This window comes from Cryptomeria japonica, chromosome 2, assembly GCF_030272615.1.
Source record: "Cryptomeria japonica chromosome 2, Sugi_1.0, whole genome shotgun sequence".
In the NCBI taxonomy this organism is placed as follows: domain Eukaryota; kingdom Viridiplantae; phylum Streptophyta; class Pinopsida; order Cupressales; family Cupressaceae; genus Cryptomeria; species Cryptomeria japonica.
The window spans coordinates 267,062,062-267,083,898 of record NC_081406.1 but is presented as its reverse complement, the minus strand read 5'-3'; the positions used below and the strand labels follow the sequence as shown (position 1 = coordinate 267,083,898).

At 36.1% G+C, this 21,837-nt stretch overlaps 1 protein-coding gene across 1 annotated transcript in view; it reads left to right on the top strand.

The window, feature by feature from the left end:
• The window catches only part of LOC131056070 (probable acyl-CoA dehydrogenase IBR3), a gene marked incomplete in the record, with an annotated part of 256,769 nt that extends 241,874 nt beyond the window's left edge, over positions 1-14,895 (top strand). The window contains 2 exon segments of the mRNA XM_059216575.1: positions 14,104-14,208; positions 14,361-14,895. Coding sequence (XP_059072558.1) covers positions 14,104-14,208; positions 14,361-14,552 — 297 coding nt within the window.
• Between the last annotated feature and the right edge of the window lie 6,942 nt (positions 14,896-21,837).

Genomic DNA, 21,837 nt, shown 5'->3' with positions numbered 1-21,837 from the left:
AATTTGTTCCTTACCCCTGAGGAAGGAAATTCTTCATGCCTTAGCTAATTTTCATGATTTCCAAGAACTATGTTGTGAAGGAAGGAATTTCCATCACTTAGTCAATTTTTTTTTTCGGAATTTCTTCTTCTTGGGCGCAATTCTTTCTCGAGGAAGGAATTTTTTTTGTGCTCTTTGAATTCATCACATTCGCAGGGAGCTTTTTGACCAATTTGCCACCTTTCCTATTTTTTAGGTATTTTCCTAAAGTTTAGGAGCCGGGTCCAGGAGATAGATAATTATCTCACGAGTTCAAATCTGCAAAACTTTCCGGATTCTGATAAGATTTGGTGTCTAAAAATGGAAATATTAAAAAAAATCTCGAGGGGATTTCTACTTTCCATTTTTCCTTGACCCTTGGATTTTCATGCCTTAGACAAATTTTCAATTTTCAAGCTTAAGCATGGAATTCACTCTTCATGGTGGAATTCATCATTTCCAAGCCTTGGAACAATTTAATTCTTGGAATCCTGCTTCTAGCATGGATGGAATTTTGACTCAGAGGAGGAATTCATCAAATTTCTTCATCTTCCTTGACTCCCTCTATTTGGCGCCCTCCTGAGGAGTAGGGCGGAATTTTGTGCTTGCCAAGGATTCAATGCATTTCAATGAATTCCAAGGTCACTTCATTCTGCCACCCTATGACCTTCTTGGGCGGATTTTTTACCTTGTCATGGAATTCACAATATTTTCCATTTTCCACGTTGACCTTACTTTGGCGCCATGCAGATGTCTTGGGCGGATTTTTGCTGTGGAGGAGGAATTTTGTCAAATGCTGAATCCTCCATGACCCTTCCATTTTGGCACCCAGCTGAGTGCTTGGGCGGATTTTGGCCATGAAGGAGGAATTTGATGTTTTCTACCAATTCTAGACATGTATATATATGAAATATAACATTTAAGTATAAGTCTTATACTTTAAGTTATATTTCATATATATTGTTAGGATGTTTGAGAGTGGTTTCAGGTCCCTAGGAATCATAATGCAAATTCTGGATTTTGGAAGATCTTTCAAATTTTAAGACAGTCAAATTTCAGGCCATTTCCGGATCAAGATGACATTGGTGGATTGATGTAAATTTCCGGACTTGGATGATTTTGCATGCTTTCCTCTTTTGGAATAGGAGTTCCAAACTTAACCATTTTTTTGATCCAACTTGTCTGCCTTCTGACTCTTCCGGATTTAGAAATGATCTTCAGGAGCGTTCAGTCTTCAACGTCTTCAGGGATCTTCAGTTTTCAGTGTTTTCCTATGAAGAGCCTGCCAAAAATAGATTTTCCCAAATAGTAAGTGTTTCAAAATGTCAAGGTTTGGGCAAAATAGGTCAGGAAAACACTTACTAAAAATAGTAAGTTTGATTTTTGGCAAAATTAGACCAATCTGGGAGGCAATGAAACTTACTAAAAATAGTAAGTGCTCAGAAATCGCTCAAATTTTACTAGGAGGTTCCTTGAAGGGTCTCGATTCCAGCTCTAAGTTTTGTTTCTCCAAAACCCTAAAAGAGACCCCTAAAATCTAGGACTGAAGGCAAAAACCCTAAAATTAACAAAACGACTCCTAGACTTAACCAAATTTTCCCAAATGAAAAGCAAACTTGACCAATATGACCCCCAAACATTTGCAAAGTAGAGAGATTGACAAGACTGTTGCGAAAAGACCCAAAAAACAAAGCCAAAAGACCGGAAGGGCCTAAAAAGTAGGGGTCCCCATTTGCAATGGGGCGATGTGTGAAAACGTCACAACAAACAGGACCAAGTAGAAGGAAGAACAGACAAGGACAAGGAGGACCTATTCAAGTTTTATAATCATTAAAGACACCTCAAATGCATGGAGGAGGACTCAAAGTGCTTCCAAGTTGAAGGACTTCAAGTGTTCAAGGAGTTGGAAGCAATGGAGTTAACCATCCTCAAAGACCGCATTCTACCACATGGAGAAACCACTAGATGGCAAAGGAAAAAGATCTTATAAACACTTCAAGGGGAGGTGAGCTACCAAAGGAGTGACTTGACCGTGAAGAGGCTTCATCAAACACAAGAGAGCCAACAAAAGGTGTGCCACTCATCAAGTACATCAAAGACAAAAAGGGATCGACCAAGGTCATCATAGAGCAAGTACCAGACAAGGTGGCATCTCAGTCACTGTTTCTCTAGTCAGAAGGGACCACATCAGCATGTCCAGATTCAGTGAATCACGCTTATTCACAAAGGCACAAACTCCAATGTACCTACCCTTGTTTCCTATTGGTTCTCGAATATTGAATGTAATTTTCTCATTGGCTAGGGGAGTTTGTTGTAACAAACCCTATTTAGGGTTTTCATCTTAAAATCCTAGCCATTCATTCTTAAGTCAATCAGAGCCATTGAATTGTAAAGAGCTCCCTATATAAAGCTTTGGCTCTTCATTTGTAAAGGTTAATAGTTAGTTAATAGAGGTTAGAATAGCTAATAGTCAAGAATTAGTAGGTAGAATAGTGGAATAGCAAATTAGAGTAGAGTAGGAAGAGAAGGCAAGAAATTGTTGCCTTGATTGTAAATGAACTCCATTTTCATTGAAGCTATGGTGAAGTGTGTTGTTACTTTGCAATATGCATGGTTTCTTGTTGAATCTTCGTTTTAGATGGTAAACGATTAGATTGAAAGAAAGAAGTTACTAAACGAACTCGCGTGGAATTCGCCTAATCCAAACCACTAGCTTCTTACTGATTGTAAGTGCGCCCTGCGTGGTCAATTGACATGAATGAGCTTAATCTCAAGTCGTTACGCATCTATTTTCATGCATTAACTTGAATGGTGATCAGTGTCTGATGGTGTAACGATTTGAACATCTTCAAAATTCCCTTAGAAGATTGCATTGAGCCGGTGTCGAATTGTTCAGTTTGATGGTGAGACCTAGTCCAGTAGGACTCTAACTAGTCATTCATCCATCTTCTTGCATTCTAGGCCTTAAGAGTAGACTTTTTGAGCCTTTCAACTTTTGCTATTTCTTTATTATCCCGGTGAGTAGATAGGACTCAAGTTCCAACAAATCAAGCAATCAGGCATACAAACGTAAGTCCCCTTGTGATTCCAACATAATCACATCATACCACAAGAGCTTATCCACACGTAGAGAACCTACATACCAGAACCTTGGAGTTATTTCGATTGATCCTTAGGCAAATCTTCAACATTCGGATAACTTTGTTCAAGAGAGGATAAGATACCTTGGTATTTTATTCTGTGTTCGCATGTGCATAAAAAACACATCAACAAGACCCTACTCTTTACAGACAGATAATTGGATCATTGATGTACCTGGTTAACACTCGACCGGATATTTACTATGCAGTGAATGCCTTGAGCCAGTTTATGTGTGAACCTCAAGAGATACATCTTGTTGCTGCTAAGCATATATTGAGGTACCTTCAAGGTACTATTGGACATGGACTCAAATATAAAAATGTTGATCTAAATCTACATGGTTACTCTGATTCTGATTGGGCTGGAAGTGTGACTAATCGGAAAAGCACATCAGGGTGTTGCTTCAGTTTGGGATCAGCTATGATTTCTTGGATATGCAGAAAATAGTCTTCAATAGCTCAAAGCTCCACAGAGGCCGAATACATTGCAGCATCTTTGGGAGCAAGAGAAGCAGTATGGCTTCGAAAACTGCTTGTGGGATTATTTGGAGAGCCTCTGAAGCCTACTATCATCCACTGTAACAATCAAAGCTGCATCAAATTGTCTACAGTATTTCATGATAGATCAAAGCATATAGAGATTCCTTACCACTATGTGAGAGACATGGTAGAAAGGAATGTGATCCAATTGGAGTATATTAATACAAGTGATCAAACAACAAACATTCTTACCAAGCCGCTCCCCAGAGTGAAAGTTGAACACTTCAGGAAGAAACTTGGTATGGTTGAAATGTAAGTTATTGAGATTATCTCTAAATTTCTATTTGTATTAATATAAATAAAGATGTTTAATGTGTAAACTCTTCTGTCATATGTGTGACTCTATGACTTATGGGCCTACCCTATATACATTATTGAAAGGTGACGATCTTTCAAATAATGAACACTTGCATCCGACATTGTAAGGTGACGACTTTACAATGATCGGTTCACTATCATGACAAATATCATGTGACTTGATATTCATGGACATGTCATGATAGTTAATATCTCTTGGGCTTATTGATAGATATCATGAGACTTGATATCAGTTGAATATCATTATGCTCGTTATGAGATGATCATGGTGGGTATTATGTGACGTAATATCCATGGAAATGCCATGACTTGTTATGGTAGACATCATGAGACGTGATGTCAGTGCACATACCATAACCTGGATATTTATGTGAAGAATGTCATGTGACTTGATGTTCATAAACCATCCTCCAATATCACGAGTTAGGTGATATCTTCATACTTGATTATCTTTCCTAGCTAAGAGGGACTGTTGATGCATAGTAGCTTCGGTCAGATATAAGGGTGACCATTAATATTGATTATACATATATAAGCATGTATGTATGTCAGTCCACTATGTGGACTGACATACATACACACATACTCCTTCCTTGTGTTTATAAGAATAATCACTTCGAATACTTTGCAAGCCGTCATCCTTATGTCTGATTGAAACTCTACATTAATTTGTGTGTGATCAGATTCTATTCTTCTCTTGCCTTGTATTGTGTAATGATCATTAAGGCATCATTGCATATAACAAGATCAAAGTTTACATTATCGTATTCATTCGATCAAACTTATATGTTCGTATTTGATAAATCGAACTTGATAATGTGTTTTGCACAGATCGACGACTTTAATTGGTTAAGAGTTAAGTTAACTAACATAAATAAAGTTCACATCCCTTGGTATGTAAGGGACACGTTATGAGTGGACATGCCTCCACATTGTGGGGACATGTCCCCTTATAACATGTCCCACTAAACATATATATATATATATATATATTCGCTGATTTCAAGAGAGAAGGATATAGAAATCAATAAATGCTCTCTCCCCCTTGATCGACGAATTTCAGACTTGAAGAAAACCCCTGCACTGCCCTTGATACATTATCATTGTTGACATTCATATTTTGGAATGATTAAATTCTGAATACTCGGAATTGAAAGGGAAATCTGCACATTGAACGAATTGCATCAGTCTGATATAAATTTAATTTCTCAACAAAACAAAACCATGAAAAAGCATTAGAGCAGAATGACTATCTAGATCCAAAAGGGTGGCTTCCAAAGTGACGAGCTACACTAGTTGTTGCTCTAGTTGATTCAACTGCCTTTGTTGTTCTAGCCACATGCAACAGAAGGCAAATGACCCCACAAGCGTTGTTGACTTCTTGGCTTTTTCTTTCTTTGCATAAGTTGACATAACCTCAATCAATCTCAAAGAGAAGTGGGAAACTTGTCTTGATCAAGAGCTACAACAAAAATCTCACAAAGTTGCTCCCCTTGAGCAGTAATAACATGAATTCTTTGTTCAAGTTCTCAAAAGCAAGTCAAAGATCTCAAAAACTGATCCTCTAAACTGTACGCCCATGATGTGTAATAATGGAATTGGATTCTCATAAAATGGAAATGAGAATGGAAACCAACACATAGACATTCTTTGAATTAATGGTATTACACATGTCCTTTTCCAAATTATTGGATCCCAAAACCTCTAAAATTGCCATTTCCCCCTTCATATTAAAGAGGGAAAATACAAGGATCCCCCACCCCCACCCCCACCCCTTTAAACAAAACTATCAAGGGACACCTAGATGGCTCCTAGCTGTCCTAAGGACAATTGGCCATCCCTTGTCGTCCCCTATCATTTCTAGTGCATTTCAAGGATATCCTCGATTTTTTGCATTAATCAAGGATGGGGAGGGGACATTTCCAAGGCATCCCCAAGTCAACGAAATGTTTCAGGGGTGGGGATGAGGGTAGGAGGCTAGGGGATGTGTCCCCAAGGAGCATTGGTTAATTGGAATGACTCCCTTGAAGGCACTATATGGTTATGAGGCAATATCATTTGGAAATTTGATTCTTACAGATAGTAGAGTCCCTAGAGGACAAAACTTGGTGCAACGGTGTGGATATTTTAAACACACTCATAAAACCTACAACATGCCCAATATCAACAAAATATGTATGTTAATGTCATAGATTTGAAAGAACATTTGAAATTGGAGACTTGGTTTTCCTAAGTTTACAACCTTATAAACAGTCCTCTCTCAAGGGAAGTGGTGCAAAGTAACTCAAGTTGTGATTCTATGGACCTTATAAGATTATAAGAAGGATTAGCAAAGGTTCTTATGGATTGTTGTTACCAATAAATAGTCGAATTCATGATATCTTTGACATAACTCGCCTCAAGAAGGTGCTAGGTCAACATATAATACCATGCCAAAAATTACCCCCACTTGATGACAAAGTAGAATTAATTGTGGAACCCAAAGCCATCATTGACCTAATAGAAAAGAATTTAAGAAATAAGGTTATTTAAGAATATTTGATTAATTGGAAGAATCTACCTATGAAGGACACCACTTGAGCAGTAGACATTTTTTATCATCCCAATTTTAAAATGCTTGAGGACAAGCGATCTTGGGAAGGGCAGAATGCCATGTCCCTGCCAATGACATCAAATCGCAATCCCTCTTGGTTTCTAATAGCATAATAAGGCAGCACCAAAGTTAATAAGGAGATGCTAGCAATTTAGACTACAAAACAATTTAATTAAAATTAAATTAAAAGTCATCATGGGCAGAAATCGGGTAGGAAAGGTTGTGACTCCTTCCAATGTGAATGGCTGTGTCTATTGAAACGATAAGACATATGTGGGAGATCATTTTCTTGAGGAACATGAATCAATCAAGCAATCAGTAATTTGGGAATAAATATTATAATTGTCTCCCAGTGAATTACAAAGAAAGAGGATGAGAACCCTCCAAGGTAAATTAAGAGTTTTAAGGATGAAACCCTTAAATTCTCTTAGCAAGTTAACGACAAAAATTCTTAATTACCACTGCTGAGTTAGAGATAAAAGCCTCTGATTCAGGCAGATCTGAAAGCACTTTCAAGTTAAGGATGAAAACCTTTAGTTGCCACTACTGAGTTAGGGGCAAAAGCCTCTGATTCAAGCAGATCTGAAAGCACTTTCAAAGTAGACATACAAGCATAGTTTGAAGGAGAATTATGGCAGAAAATCAAGATATGATTTATTTTCAGAATCATGTCATAAATTATTAATATGAATAATATAATAAATTCATAATTTTAGACAAAGCCATTATCATTTTTAGGAGTATTGTTTTAGGGCAAAAATTTGAAATATTCTAGAAAGGAATATTACACCCAACAACCTCAAAAGCTTAGACATTTAAGTTTTTTTGCTCTGTTACCTTGAGTTTTCGGGATGGGGATGGCAAGGGATGAGGGGACACATTCTAAAGTCGATTTTTCAAGTCATTTTTGGGGATGGTTGGGTACGATTATATAAAAAATAGAAAAACATTAAAATATATTGGGAAATTCTAAATATTCATATGATAACATTGATAAGGCATGCATATATACATTATAGCAAAGTTTTAAAACTCGAACTTGCCATGGACTCAGCAAACCAAAAAATTGGACTCGGACTCGGACTTGTGAAAGACTCGTGAAAGACTCGGCAAGAAAAGAAAATCGTAGTTTTACAAAAAGACATAAAGAAATTAATGCATTCAGAGAACATAAGAGCCATAATTGAAACATTACACACGCCATATGATCTCCAAACACTCAATATTTGAAATTTCATCATTCATACTCATTACTCATAGTTTCAAACTCTAAAATGTATAATAGCAACATAAGTTTATAAATGTTTACAAAATTACATAAAATGATATGTCCAATTCCAAATGTAAAAAACAACAATAAACAAACTAAAGAGAAGACTACATCTTCCTCTTTGCACTTCTAATATAGCTCAATTTTCCAGGCCTTGAGCTAGAAGTAGTAGCAGTTTTAAACCCTACAAAGCTGTTTTCATTGAGAAAGAAAGGCAAATGAATGAAAAAATGCAAAAAATCACTTTTTAATGTTGTTGGGCGTCATAACTAGGTCACGCGAGTCCCTACAAAAGACTCATGAGTCCGTGTAATTGACTCATGCGAGTCCATGAGAAAGACTCGCGAGTCTTTCAAAAAGACTCGCTAGGACTTGCCTCGTGAGTACTTGGCGAGTTGACTTGTGGAGCCACTGGACTCACGAGTCCGTGGCGAGTCCACGAGTCTTCAAACTATGCATTATAGAACCTTAATATATAACATGTGCTATATTGAGAGTTCACATGATAGTCAAAGTCAAACAAATTAGCAGAACTCAAACCTTAATTCAAATTGCTTACAAAGTTCATTGAAAATATGCATTTGATATTAAAAAATAGCATACAAGTTGCAACAAAATGCCCAAAGGCTACAAGTTTCACTTTCAATTATGATATGGAAATACAATAAAATAAAGTACACTGCTGTCCTTAATCTGTATCTCTCAACATTGCATCAAAATTGAAGTTCTCCGAGTTGTCGTTGTTAAGGTTTGCCTCATCCAATGGAATAGCAACCAATCCCTCTATTGCCTCCTCATCAACCTGAGCGACATCTTTGGGATCAACATCCAACCATAAAGATGGAGCCTATCAATACTTTGGGATTTGACGATCCTAAAGTCAAAGAGCACTATCCACAACCACTCGCTTCTCCACTTGCCTAGAGGTAAGTCTATATTCCTCTTGATGGAGTCGATAAAATCATATGTGGACCAATTCCTCTCTGCAACAGAGGAATTGGCAACCTATTAAAGAGGGCGAATGGCAAGCAACTTCAATTGTGGTGTATCTTTCCTGTGCCATGTCCACCATCCAGTAGGATCAATTTGAGCTAATGTAGTCCTATCTATCTTTTCCTTTGGTTTACTGAATGTTGGACCACAAATATTTGTGAAGGCAGGCCGTTGTGTGCAATGTATAGTAGACGTTTGATCTGAATACATATTTTGAAAGGCCTTCATTAGCCCTTCTTTCACCTCTTCATCACATTTAGGCAACCTACCAGTCTTTGGTGTGTACCATTTGGGATTTAGAGCAGAGGCTACCGTATGAAGTGGGGTGTTCATTGTGTTCCATTGCAGCATCACAATGGGCTTAATGTGTTGCTCATATAATCCCAAAGTAGGATCCTTAGGCAAAATTGTTTGCTTTATCTTTCCAAGCATGTTGTCAAATGTTTCATAATATCTCGAAGACTAGAGGAGTCCATATTAGCATATCTAATGGCATCTACAATAGGTGAGATGAAAGAGAAAAAATATGTGCGAAATGCAAACAAAAAGTTCAAAAGAGTTAATTGGCAAGTTAGAAACTTTGAAAGTTGAAACATTGAACAATGAAATTAAAACTTAATATGAAATCAGCAATTTAATATTTAATATTTAATAAAATCAGCAATGTCTTACCTCACAGTGGATCACCAATCATCATCAAGGATCCTTTGTTTGATGGCCCATCTTTCAGTAGAGATTAAATTAGGTCTTCTACTCTACTCCCAATTCACCATTATCAACTGTAGAGGCTCATGCACCTCAAGCATCCTCTCTAACAAAATTAAGTAACTAGCTTATCTTGTCTCAATAGGTTTGAGGAACTCCTTTGAAATCATCCTGAAGAGAGCAAATGAGGTTTGGTGATTGCAAATGAATATTTGATTATCTTTAGCTTCTGCCAAGACTTGTTTCACCCAATTTATTTTCCCTATGTCTTTCAATGCATTAACACAACGTGGGGTCGTAAAGATGTGCTTGTAAGCACCCTTCACCATCATATCAGCCAATTTGCACACACTTGTTGAATTAGTGGCCACTTGTACAACATTTGAGGCCCCAACCTCCTCTATGGTCTCTCTCAAAATGCTGAACTTTAAGTCTGCATCTTTATGCTTTCTTGAACAATTTACGACTTTAAGAAAACACGAGTTAGTTGGGCATGTGACTATGATACTGATGAGTGGTCGATGTGTAATATCATTTCACCCATCCATCACAATAGAATAACTTATCCTAATCCATATTTTCCTCATATCTTCCATTAGCAAATTAACCTTGGGATATTCTTTATCTAGGAAGGTAGTGTGTAGTTTATGATCTCTAGGGGTACAAAAGAGAGACCAATAAAGGCTATATCTTTGATCATTTGTTTGAAATAAGAGGAACAAGCCTCATGAAATGGGATGGCATGGGCATAAAAGAATTTTGCAATGGAAGACTCTATTGCATCTTGTGCTTGAGCATTAAACATACTTGCAACTGTCCTTGGCCTCTCACCACCACTAATCTTCCTCTATCCTCTTGTGGCAATGTCACTAGTAGCACTACCAACCATGGATGTCAGCCATAGGTGATTGTATACTGCAAAAGAATGTGTTGGTATTGTCACACCTTGAGACCTCATTTCTGCCTCCATGTGCAATCTATGAGCCTCTAACTTCTCATCCTCCTTTATTTCTAGACAAACTTTAACTCCACGGCATGTAACAACCAAGAAATGAGATCATACCCTTGTGTAGCTCCCTCTAAAAATTTTCTTGCAGCTTTCACACAACCACACCCTACTCCCCCTTGAATTTTTACTTTTGGTATCTATAGCTGTCATAAGTTGGACAAGAGGTTTTTTTGGTTCGAAGGGCCTTTTGCATATTTTTCAAGACTTTTGAAGGGCTCTCAAATGGATATGGTGGCTGTCTACCCCCACACCCAACATTTCCAGTCTAATGAGACTGAACTCTAACATTTGTTTGAATTTCTTCCAGTTCACTGTCACTAATATAATTCTCACTACTGCTCATGTTGGTTTTGTGAAATAATTTGGAACTTTAAACTGAAAAAGGAAAAAAAATAAAATAAAAGATCAGACATTTCTTACTTTAAATGAAAATTTTTTGAAAAAAATAGCAAGATAGAATGACTTACCTTTGTCAAGAAATTGTTTTTGTTGATGCATGGTAGCTTCGGTCAGATATAAGGGTGACCATTAATATTGATTATACATATATAAGCATGTATGTATGCATGTCAGTCCACTATGTGGACTGACATGCATACACACATACTCCTTCCTTGTGTTTATAAGAATAATCACTTTGAATACTTTGCAAGCCGTCATCCTTATGTCTGATCGAAACTCTACATTAATCTGTGTGTGATCAGATTCTATTCTTCTCTTGCCTTGTATCGTGTAATGATCATTAAGGCATCATTGCATATAACAAGATCAAAGTTTACATTATCGTATTCATTAGATCGAACTTATATGTTCGTATTTGATAAATCGAACTTGATAATGTGTTTTGCACAGATCGACGACTTTAATTGGTTAAGAGTTAACTAACATAAATAAAGTTCACATCCCTTGGTATGTAAGGGACACGTTATGAGTGGACATGCCTCCACATTGTGGAGACATGTCCTCTTATAACATGTCCCACTAGACATATATATATATTCGCTGATTTCAAGAGAGAAGGATATAGAAATCAATAAATGCTCTCTCTCCCTTGATCGACGAATTTCAGACTTGAAGAAAACCCCTGCACTGCCCTTGATACATTATCATTGTTGACATTCATATTTTAGAAGGATTAAATTCTGAATACTCCAAATTGAAAGGGAAATCTGCACATTGAACAAATTGCATCAGTCTGATACAAATTTAATTTCTTAACAGTTCTCCACTACCAAATATGTCTTGGATTCAACCTCTTGTACACCTCCTTCAAACCTTGCTAAAAAAATGTTTCTCCTTCAACTTCAAACCTTGTTGCTGCAATACTTTTTTAACAAACAATGAACGTAAAATGAACTCAAATGCATTGAAAAGGGGTGGCATTCCCTGTCCTGGACCCGTCACCCTATTCCCAGGACATCCAGAAAATGGGGACGCATCAAAAAGGGCCAAGGACGTGTCCCTAGTAACATTGTTTTTTATTCTTTTTTCCCAAAAACACTGACAATTTAAATTGTCAATGAAATTGCATGTCACTATTCATATGCAACTTTGATTTTCATATTCCTCTATTCCATCAACTGAGCATGCAAATATTTCGTACTTTCATCTTCCTGAGTCCTAATCTCAGATTTGGGTGACTGCAATGTTCCCATTGGAAAATTTTCGGTGTTATCAGATTCCAGTGACTCCAGTGTTCCATCAAAAGAACACAAAAATCTTTGGTGTGATGTGCCATAGGATTTAAAATTTTAAACACTCAGCATCTCTTATTCCATTTTATGTTTCTAACTAGAAATCAAATCATTGCCCGAATGAGGATGTGTTGCACTCTATCAAAAGAGCATTTCCTATGGTTAGCAGTTTGTTTTCTGCTAGTACAACCAGAATTAGAAGGGACAAGAACAATTAGGCAAGATACAAGGATGTTCAACTGTCTTAGAATTAGCCCAGATACAAGTATGATCAGCTCTCTCTTTTATTTACATTTCCAATAAATGTACCGCTAGCCATATGAAGGGGAATGTCTCTAGTAAGAGTATGTATATCATGAAGAGTGTTCATTGGGATATATATTCCTTCCAAAATAGTCATTCCTTCTGTACAATATCAATTCGACACATTTCTTCTTTCGTTTGAAATACCAATGAGTAATAGCAAATTGTTTCTACCTAGACGGATGCAGTTGTCCTTGCCATAATGACAGGAAATTGAATCCTTATGAGGTTTCATCACCCTCTTTAAATCTGTCAATTCCAGTTAGCCTACAAAACCAGCCTTTCTAGTTTGAACAATTTTTTGGACACGATATGTTAATGGAATTTCTTATAAATTTTATTATAACTAATTTTTCAGGTGCTAAATTATATTTTTATCGTCTTCCCCCTGCCATTTATTAATGTTGGACCATAGTCACCTTGTCCCTGAAACCTGTCCCTGCATGCCCTTGTTCCCAAACTCTCAAACTATGGATTTTAATTTTTTTATGGCTTTTTAGTGGAGACAGGTAGAGAAAAATCTGTCTGTACTGCATTGAAAAGTGGATCTCAGGAATTTATCCATCAAATCCCAATCCCAAACCATATGATATCACCCACGATTAATTTGATGTTTTCTGTTTAGTGATTATTCTGATATAACAGGTTGGGAATATAATATGTGGATTCTGGGAAGACTCTGATCTGAAAGATCAAAAATGCAATTGGTGAAATCAATGCATTTAAGGTTTCCTGGGCATATAATGCAGGTTGTTTGAGTAGTCAAAAAAGGATAAATCTAAACGCTCATCTTCTTGTATCTTTTAACAGATCAAGCTTGCTTATTGTACTACTTTAATAGGTCTATGGAAAGCTTCTGAGAAATTCTCTGCATATTGAGTAATCCTCTTCCTTTTTCAAAATTCAAAATTTTGAAATGATATTTTCACCGGAAATGTTATTTTATTTATCTTATGAAAAATAGTTTAAATTAACTGTATCTGCAGAAACTTGAAACTTACAATTACTTATATATAAATTCTTATGCTTTGTTCTCTCAGTTTTAGCCTTTAATACTAACATGTCTTATTTGATGTGAAATTTGTAACCAATTTGCTATGCTATACTTATATTTGATTGAAAATTCTAATTAAATTATTCTCAAGACACTGACAAGATGTGGCTTAACTAGTTAGCAGAAGTGCAACTGTTAGCTACCTCTAAAATTAGCCCCCATCCTGTCAAAAGGTGAAAATCCAGAGCAATATATCCTGATAGCCATGGGCATTAATTATACCACTGCAGAAATGTTGGAAGATAAATGAACCACGAGATCCAACACTGCATAAAAGTTAATTTTTCGCATTGTCAGAACCCTAACGTTATTTGTAAAATGTTTTCTTTGTATTTTTGTATTTATAAGTGAGATTTGTATTTTCTTTAGTGGCAATGAAGTTTGGATGTCTCGCTGCATGTGTGGATTGTACGAGGCCAATTAAGTCTGTAAGAATTGAAATTAACTACATTCTTTCTGATTTTAGTGCCGTATAGAAATAGAGAAAGCGAGACTCATGGTCCTCGAAGCTGCAAATCAGTTAGACTTACATGGAAATAAAGTTGCCAAAGGAGCAATTGCCATGGCCAAGGTAAATATCTGCTCAACTTGTTTCCATGTGTGAAGAATCATTCTTTGTTCGTTTTGAATGTAGTATGTTTCTATTATCTTGATTAGTGCAATTTTTAAGGAGAGAAAATAGTTCATCTTTTCAATGGCTCATTTTCATATGGTACGAAACAGGTTACTGCTCCAAACATGGCATTGAAAGTGCTGGATACAGCAATCCAGGTGCATGGTGGGGCAGGTGTTAGCACAGATCTCGTACTTTCCCACCTCTGGGCTACTGCTCGAACATTACGATTAGCAGATGGCCCAGATGAGGTCCATCTTGGAACTATAGCAAAGATTGAATTATCAAGAGCAAGACTGTAAGGTATACGTTTTTTTAAATGGAAATACTAGGACTGTCATCTATGCCCACCATGTAATTACAAGGCAGAGAATATTTCATATAAGCAACAAATTGGAGTTACTATTTAGTGTGATATCACTTCAGCTTTATCTGTAAACAAACACAGAAAGAAAGTGTATAAACATACGCTTGGCAAGGCATGGAGCTGAATGGAATAAACGTGGAATAAACGTAAAATAAACGATTCTGTGAGCCACAGGTTGAATCACATTATTTATATTTTGAATTTATGTGACTGATAAGCCAATCTCGATGTTTGTTTTGGATATTCATAATAAATTTCCAAAGTACTTATTGAGTTGAGACTACCTTTTAATGGATCTATAATAATTTGAATTCTCGATCAGTTATAGGTTATATAGGTGACGGATGACAAGTTGTGATATACGTCTGGCTACTGCCATGGAGAGCCCATGCATCCAATTGGTATTGGTTAGGATAACTCCCTGGTTCTTCTCTTATATCCTAGTTGCCCAACTGAACCAAAAAATAGTGCGTTAAAGAACAACAGTCATAGTAGGAAAAAAAGAAAAAAACTACAAACATATAAGAAAAAGAAAGACTAACTAAAGTGCTACTAGGTACTGCATCGAACGACAACTGGTTTGGATGCTGTCAATGAACAACAATTTGAATTAATTGTTTAATTATTTGCTAAGTTGTGTTTGGGTTCGGACACGGGTCCAGATTTAAGAATCCAGTTCACCTGTTGACAAAATTTTGAAAATTCGTTTTGGATTCATTAGTATAAAAACTTGTAAAATCGTATATTTATAATTAATATATTATGTATATATACGAATGAATTATAAATTTATAAAAAAAAAACTTTAAAGTTTAAAATTAAATCTAATGTTTTTTGACCGTCAAAACATCTAACACAATTAATAAACTTCTTAGACCAATGATGAACTATCCTCCTCCACGATCACAAATGCCACCGTGACTGCTGATTCTAACGTGAATTAGACCTAGCTCGAACCAGGACCCATATCTCGGCTATAGATGCCAAAGCAAGTAACTCAGATTATTTATAATATAAGTGAATTGGTGTTGAAATGTACTTTTGTTAGGATTGATTGTTTAATTATTTACAATATAAGTGAAATGGTTTTGAAATGTGAGAAAACCGAATATGAACGAATGCAACTTAATTTAAGTTGGCAAGTTGTCAAAAACAAATTGATATTAAAAGCAACATAACAAGGGTGTTGTCCCTATAACATCCACAGCTCGAAGGCATCCAAAAACAACAACCAACCAATAACAACTAGATTCACAACAGTTCGAAAGCAGTGAACATAAATAACCAAAGAATAACCAAAGTCCAAAACATCAACTAACATAAAACATATTGTAATAACCTAATAAGTTTATCTTAAGAGCCAAGCTCCAATAAACAAAAACAACAAAAAAGAAGGCCCCTATAACACTAAACTAGTTCGTTTGTGTGATAACCCCACCTCACTGCCCGATGTAAACCTTATAACGATGTAATGAATTAAAAGACTATTATTAAAATAATGTAATATATTAATATATTAGGAAAGTAAAATGATATAAGACAATTGTAATATATTAATATATTATGGAATTAAAACATTAAATAATATTAATATATTATTTACATAGAATAAATTATTATATTTTAATTGGGAAAATTATGTAGATATATTAAATAGGCAATGATATATTATGGAAATAAAATAATGTAAAAACAATTAGCAAAATGAGGGAATTAAAACATTAAATAATATTAATATATTATTTACATAGAATAAATTATTATATTTTAAATTGGGAAAATTACGTAAAGACATTTAATATATTAAATGGGCAATGAAATATTTAAAAGCACGTAGATATATGTATTAAGGGAAGGTCACGTGGACACCCTCACCCCCCCCTCCCCCCCCTTGGTGGGAAGTGGTGGGACGGAAGCCGCAACATAGGCTGCGACTACCATCACACCCTTTCCCTCATAAGGGAAGTGGTGTGATGGTAGCTGTAGCCTAGGCTGCAACCCGTCACACCCCTTCCCATGGAAGGGGCCTCGTGGAGGGTCACGCCTATCCCTCTCCATGGGTATAAAGCCCAGACTACCACAGATCAAACAAAAGGAAAAGGCACGGAGGATAGAAAGGCTGCTGCGTGGCAAGGAAGAAGGTCAGAAGCTACGACAGCAAAAGGTAAGTTGTATGAACATGTTATTATATATGTTAATAGATATATAAAATGAAAATGATAGTACTTATGTTAATGAATACTGAATATTTTTAATACATATATTAATGGATATAGTAAATTAATATATATATTAATGAATACAGTAATGAACAGTCTAATACAGATATTAATGAATGATTTTCAGATATTAATGGATATGTATAGACGTATGTTAAGGAATACGTATCAATGAATAGTAGGAATATAAATTAATAAATGTGAATATTTGATAATGGACAATTTCTGAGATATATGTTATGGAATACATGTCAAGTTAGGAAGATGTAAATATAAATGGAAATGTAATATAAATGTGATTATATGATGGAGGCTAGAGGGAGGAAACTCGCTTAGTCTAAGGAAGGGATTATGATAATCCCTAGGGCAGTATATATACTGAATAACTATATGCATATGTATGGCTTGGTTGAATAAGTTCACCAAGAAGAGACAGATCTGGCCGATCCCCTCTGAGGACTTGGGTGATGAGGTGCATCAGCCAAGGCAAGGAATGGACATAGGGTCCTCCTTGGATGGCTTGGGTGTAAGAAATTACACCTAAGCCATGAATCGAATTAACCTTCGATTTCCTGGAGGGCTTGGATGTAAGAAATTACATTCAAGACAGGAGTCGAATTCACCTTCAACTTCCTGGAGGGCTTGGAACCAAGATGGGTTCCAAGAAGGCGAGCTTCATGGCCGCCTAAGGACATATCGTTGTATGGCATTCGTATCCTTTTTATTAGATGAGAGTTGTGATTATATTGATTAAGTATTTTAAAGTTAGATTGCAAGATAGATTATATATATATATATATATATATATATATTGTAGACATCACATTTCGAGTTCTATCGACCCGCTTTTCCCGCATACATATATATCTGTTGTATTCTAACAATCTGTTTTGCAAGATAGTGATCCCTAACTAGTAGGGACATTACAGTTTGCAGTAGGGCATTGTTCAAATCTTCAGTCAGGAACTTAAAAAAGCTCATTGTGAATGTCATTCTCGCACGTAGCATCGCCAAGCACCTTGTCCTATATTAAGAAAAGTGAAGTTGTCGAACTGTGCATAACCTTGAGGCTGAATTTGCATATGTTGCACATCTTTGTTTCCAACTCAAGGATTTTCTCCTTCAGCTTATGCAGTTCCTCCCCCATTTCCTTCAATTGTTTGTCGGCCCTCTGACATCCTGTGCAACTCTCACCCACAACATTCATCTTCACATCCTCCTCTATGGCAACCTCTTCCAATCTTTCATCCCCAATTGGGTTCCCCTATTCAATCTAGCTGATATTAATCGACTTCTTTGGGTTCTCATCCAAATTCTCCCAATGACCATCAACATTTACCTCATCTTCTTTTTCGTCACACTCCTTCCCTTATTCCCCTTCGTTTTCTTCTGAGCCATAATTAAGCTTTAATCTTTTACCCCTCCCAGAATCACGAGAGGCCTATTTGTTTGACCTTCTTCTACCTTCATTCCTATTGCTCTCATTTTCATCCTCTTCCTCCTTACTCGACTCTTTTAAAACAGTAATCTTCATACACCTTGTGTTCTTTCCTTTCTTCTTGCTTGTCGAGGGCTTTTGGGTTTTGAGCACATCAATTTCTAAAATTATCATTGTGGTGGAGGGAGTTCTACATGAAGCAATGAAAGCAACCTCAGGTTGTCGAATGCAATGTTTGGTCCAAGTACTAGGTACACCTATTAACAAGGGGGAAGCACTCAATATTCCTAGGCGGACATAGAGCCAAAAAGAATGAATACAGTCTATAAATCAAGTCGTGTTGCAAGGGCACATCCTTTTTGTCTTGGTTTTAAGGGTCTAAGGCTTTTTTGACAAAGTGTTACAAGGAGTGAAACAAATAGAAGTGGAAAGAGATAGTGTTATGGTTCCTAAAATGATTCAGAAGCAACATAAGGTAAAAGTAGTAATCTTTATGAGGACCTTCCAGACTAAAATATTTCATAATCATCAAGCATACCATTTTCTAGTGGTCAAGCAGCTCCTCTCTCGCATATCCACCTTAAATCTTCACAAGGGGGTATGTGTAAGATCATGGTGGGCCAAACTAGACCCTTAAGTGGCAATGAAAATTTAGAATAACAAAGTTAACCAACTTGAGGTAATTGAATAAGTCAACATTATTTCAAAAATATGTAAGAATAGAATCTGTAGCAAATTGAATGTAATTTTTAAGCTACTAGTTGTTTTCTGGGAAGAAAAAGAAATCTATTTGGCAAAAATTTGAAATTTCAATGCAATAGTACTAAAATTTCTAGAAAAAGATAAGAAGCATGAGTCTGCCTGACCACTCTAACCACAATCAAATCATAATTTTTTTTTTAAATGAAATTTAAGATATAAGTAAAAGACTCATGTCTGGATGTGATGCATATTTTTTTGTAATTTTTTTTGTAGTAAATAATTAATTATGAATTTTTTATTACAACTTTTTAAAAATATAAAAACTCGCATGTCTCACCACCATAACTTAGGGAAAGCGTTACAAAATTTTAAAAAATAAATTAATTCTATAGTATGTGAAACATAGAATGTGACGCATGTTTCGAATTCAAAAAAGTGGTACCATTTAAAAGTTTGTTATCTTCAATTCTAACATTGGAAAAAATTTGAGGTAACCCCACAAATTTTTGGCTCATTTGTGGTTTTTAAGTTCTATGTGCACTTTGCGAGACGCATTCGTCATCAAGACCTCGATTGTCCTTTGTTTTTTTCTCTTTTTTCACCAAATATGAAATCTAGGTGTAAATCAAGGTCATAAACTCAACTTACACCAAGTGTGCTTTTTTGGTGTCAATCAGATTTATAAACCCGATTTACACCTCTTTACCGTTTTGTGTCGTGCAAATTGGGTTTGTAAACCCGAAATGCACCTTGGTAGGTGCAAATCGGGTTAACAAACCCAATTTGCATGTATTTATTGCTCTAGAGATTTTAATTACCCACTTTTATAATTCGAATAGGAAACCATTTCTTTGGTTTTATATCTATTCACTCTATATTTTAATTTCAAATTTTCATTCCAAGCTTTTAAAAGTTGTGGGTGGAGAAGCTTTCATTCGGATCCGATCTAAGTGATTCCATCTTTTCTGGGTAAGTTTTTCTCTTCTCATCCCTTGTCCTTTATTCATTTTATCTTTTAGGGTTTCAAAAAACCTTTTATTTTTTGAATAAGGTGTTTTGAATGCATTGCATTTCCATTTGATTCGATTGATAGCTTTAGCCGTATGGGCTATCGCTCAAGTTCATTGACCCAAACAACACCATGTTTAAACATGGTGTTGCTCATGTCTATGGACCCAAGCAACACTCTTTATTATCAAGTTTTTTGTTTTGCACATCGTTTCTGACCTTCCCTAAATCTTGGTGCAGTGCAGGTTTGTGAACCAGAACTACACCAAGCTTTGGTGGAGTTTGGGTTCATTAACTCACACTCCATCCCTTCGAACTTATTTTGCATGGGTAGTGGATGCTAGGGCCATAGGCCTACCATGCACTTAAGATCTTACTCGGTGCATGACAGGTCTACAATCTGCCATGCACCGTGATCTTGTTGTTGCCATCACTTAAGTGTATGGTAGGTTTGCAAACCTAGCTTACACTAACATTCAAGCTTTTAAGTGTATGATGGGTTTGTAAACCCGCCCTACACTAGATTTTTTTTTTCTTCCAAGTGTAAGGTGGGTTTATAAGCCCATTCTACACTTTGATCCCTTCATTAAGGTGTATGATAGACTTATAGGTCCAATTTACACTTGTTTTTGTTGTGCGCCAAATAAGTGTATTTACACCTATTTTTAGATTTCCTTGAAGTGTAATTTGAGGTTATGAACGCGAATTATACCTGAGAACCACACTTTGCCAAAAGTGTAATTTGGGCCTATAAATCTAAATTGCATTAATTGAACACACGTAAATAGGATTCATAGGCCCGATTTACCATTGAACTACCAAGATACATTGTGGATTTTGGAAACCCTAATGGCTTCAAATGCATCACATTCAAGAGTTTGTTCAACTTAGAATAAATAAAATGGTTCATCAATTGCACTTCTCCAAATACTGATAATTCTTCTTGTTACAGTGTTGCCATTGTACAAATGACAAAATCTTTTCCAAGCAAGAAGGCGATGAAGTTCAAAAAGTAGGACCCTTATCCGGTCTTCCTGCCTTCTTCACTTTCATCAAACATAGACCAAGTAAGGGACACAATAATAGGTCATGTTGACCTGGCTAAGTTTCTTAAGAGGGTTGAGCAGTCTCCTTCATACTACAAAATGGAGTCCATCATCAACAGTGGTGTCCATTTAGTTGTGGCTTTCCCTATGTCTACTCAAGACCCTGAATTTGTCATGGCAACCACAAATCACTTTAATCCTGCAAGCAAAAGTGTAAAGGATACCAATGGCAAGAAATTGATAAGGTTGGAAGAAGATTTCTTCGACACTATCTTCAAGTGTCCTAATATTGAGAAGTGCTCAGACATCACATGCAATCAGCTCAAGCCTACTATGACAAAAAGTATTTGACATTGTTTGGAGTTCATTTATTGTAGGAGCCTTCATCTTGTAAGCCAGAGGTAGAGCTCACTGAATTTTTGAAACAATCTCATCCTCATTAACTGTTCCACCGTAGCATTTGATTCTCATGACAATCTCATTCACTCTATCAATGAAAGAAATTATCTTCTCATCTTCTTCCATCTTCAAATTTTCATATCTCACTCGGAAACCTTCAAGTTTTGCAATCTTTTCTGCTTGGTTGTCTTCATATAGAGTTTCAATCTTCGACCAGATTTGATTTGCATTTTCCAGCTCTATGATACTCAACAATTTATCATCAGATGGGGCACTTAACAATGCTTCTTTTTCTCTAACATCATTATCAAGTCTCTTCTGTTCATCAGGAGGTGTCAGAATTTCAGAATCGGGATCATGAGGTGTATAACCTTTTTCTACTATCTCCCAAACTTCAGCTTCAAGACA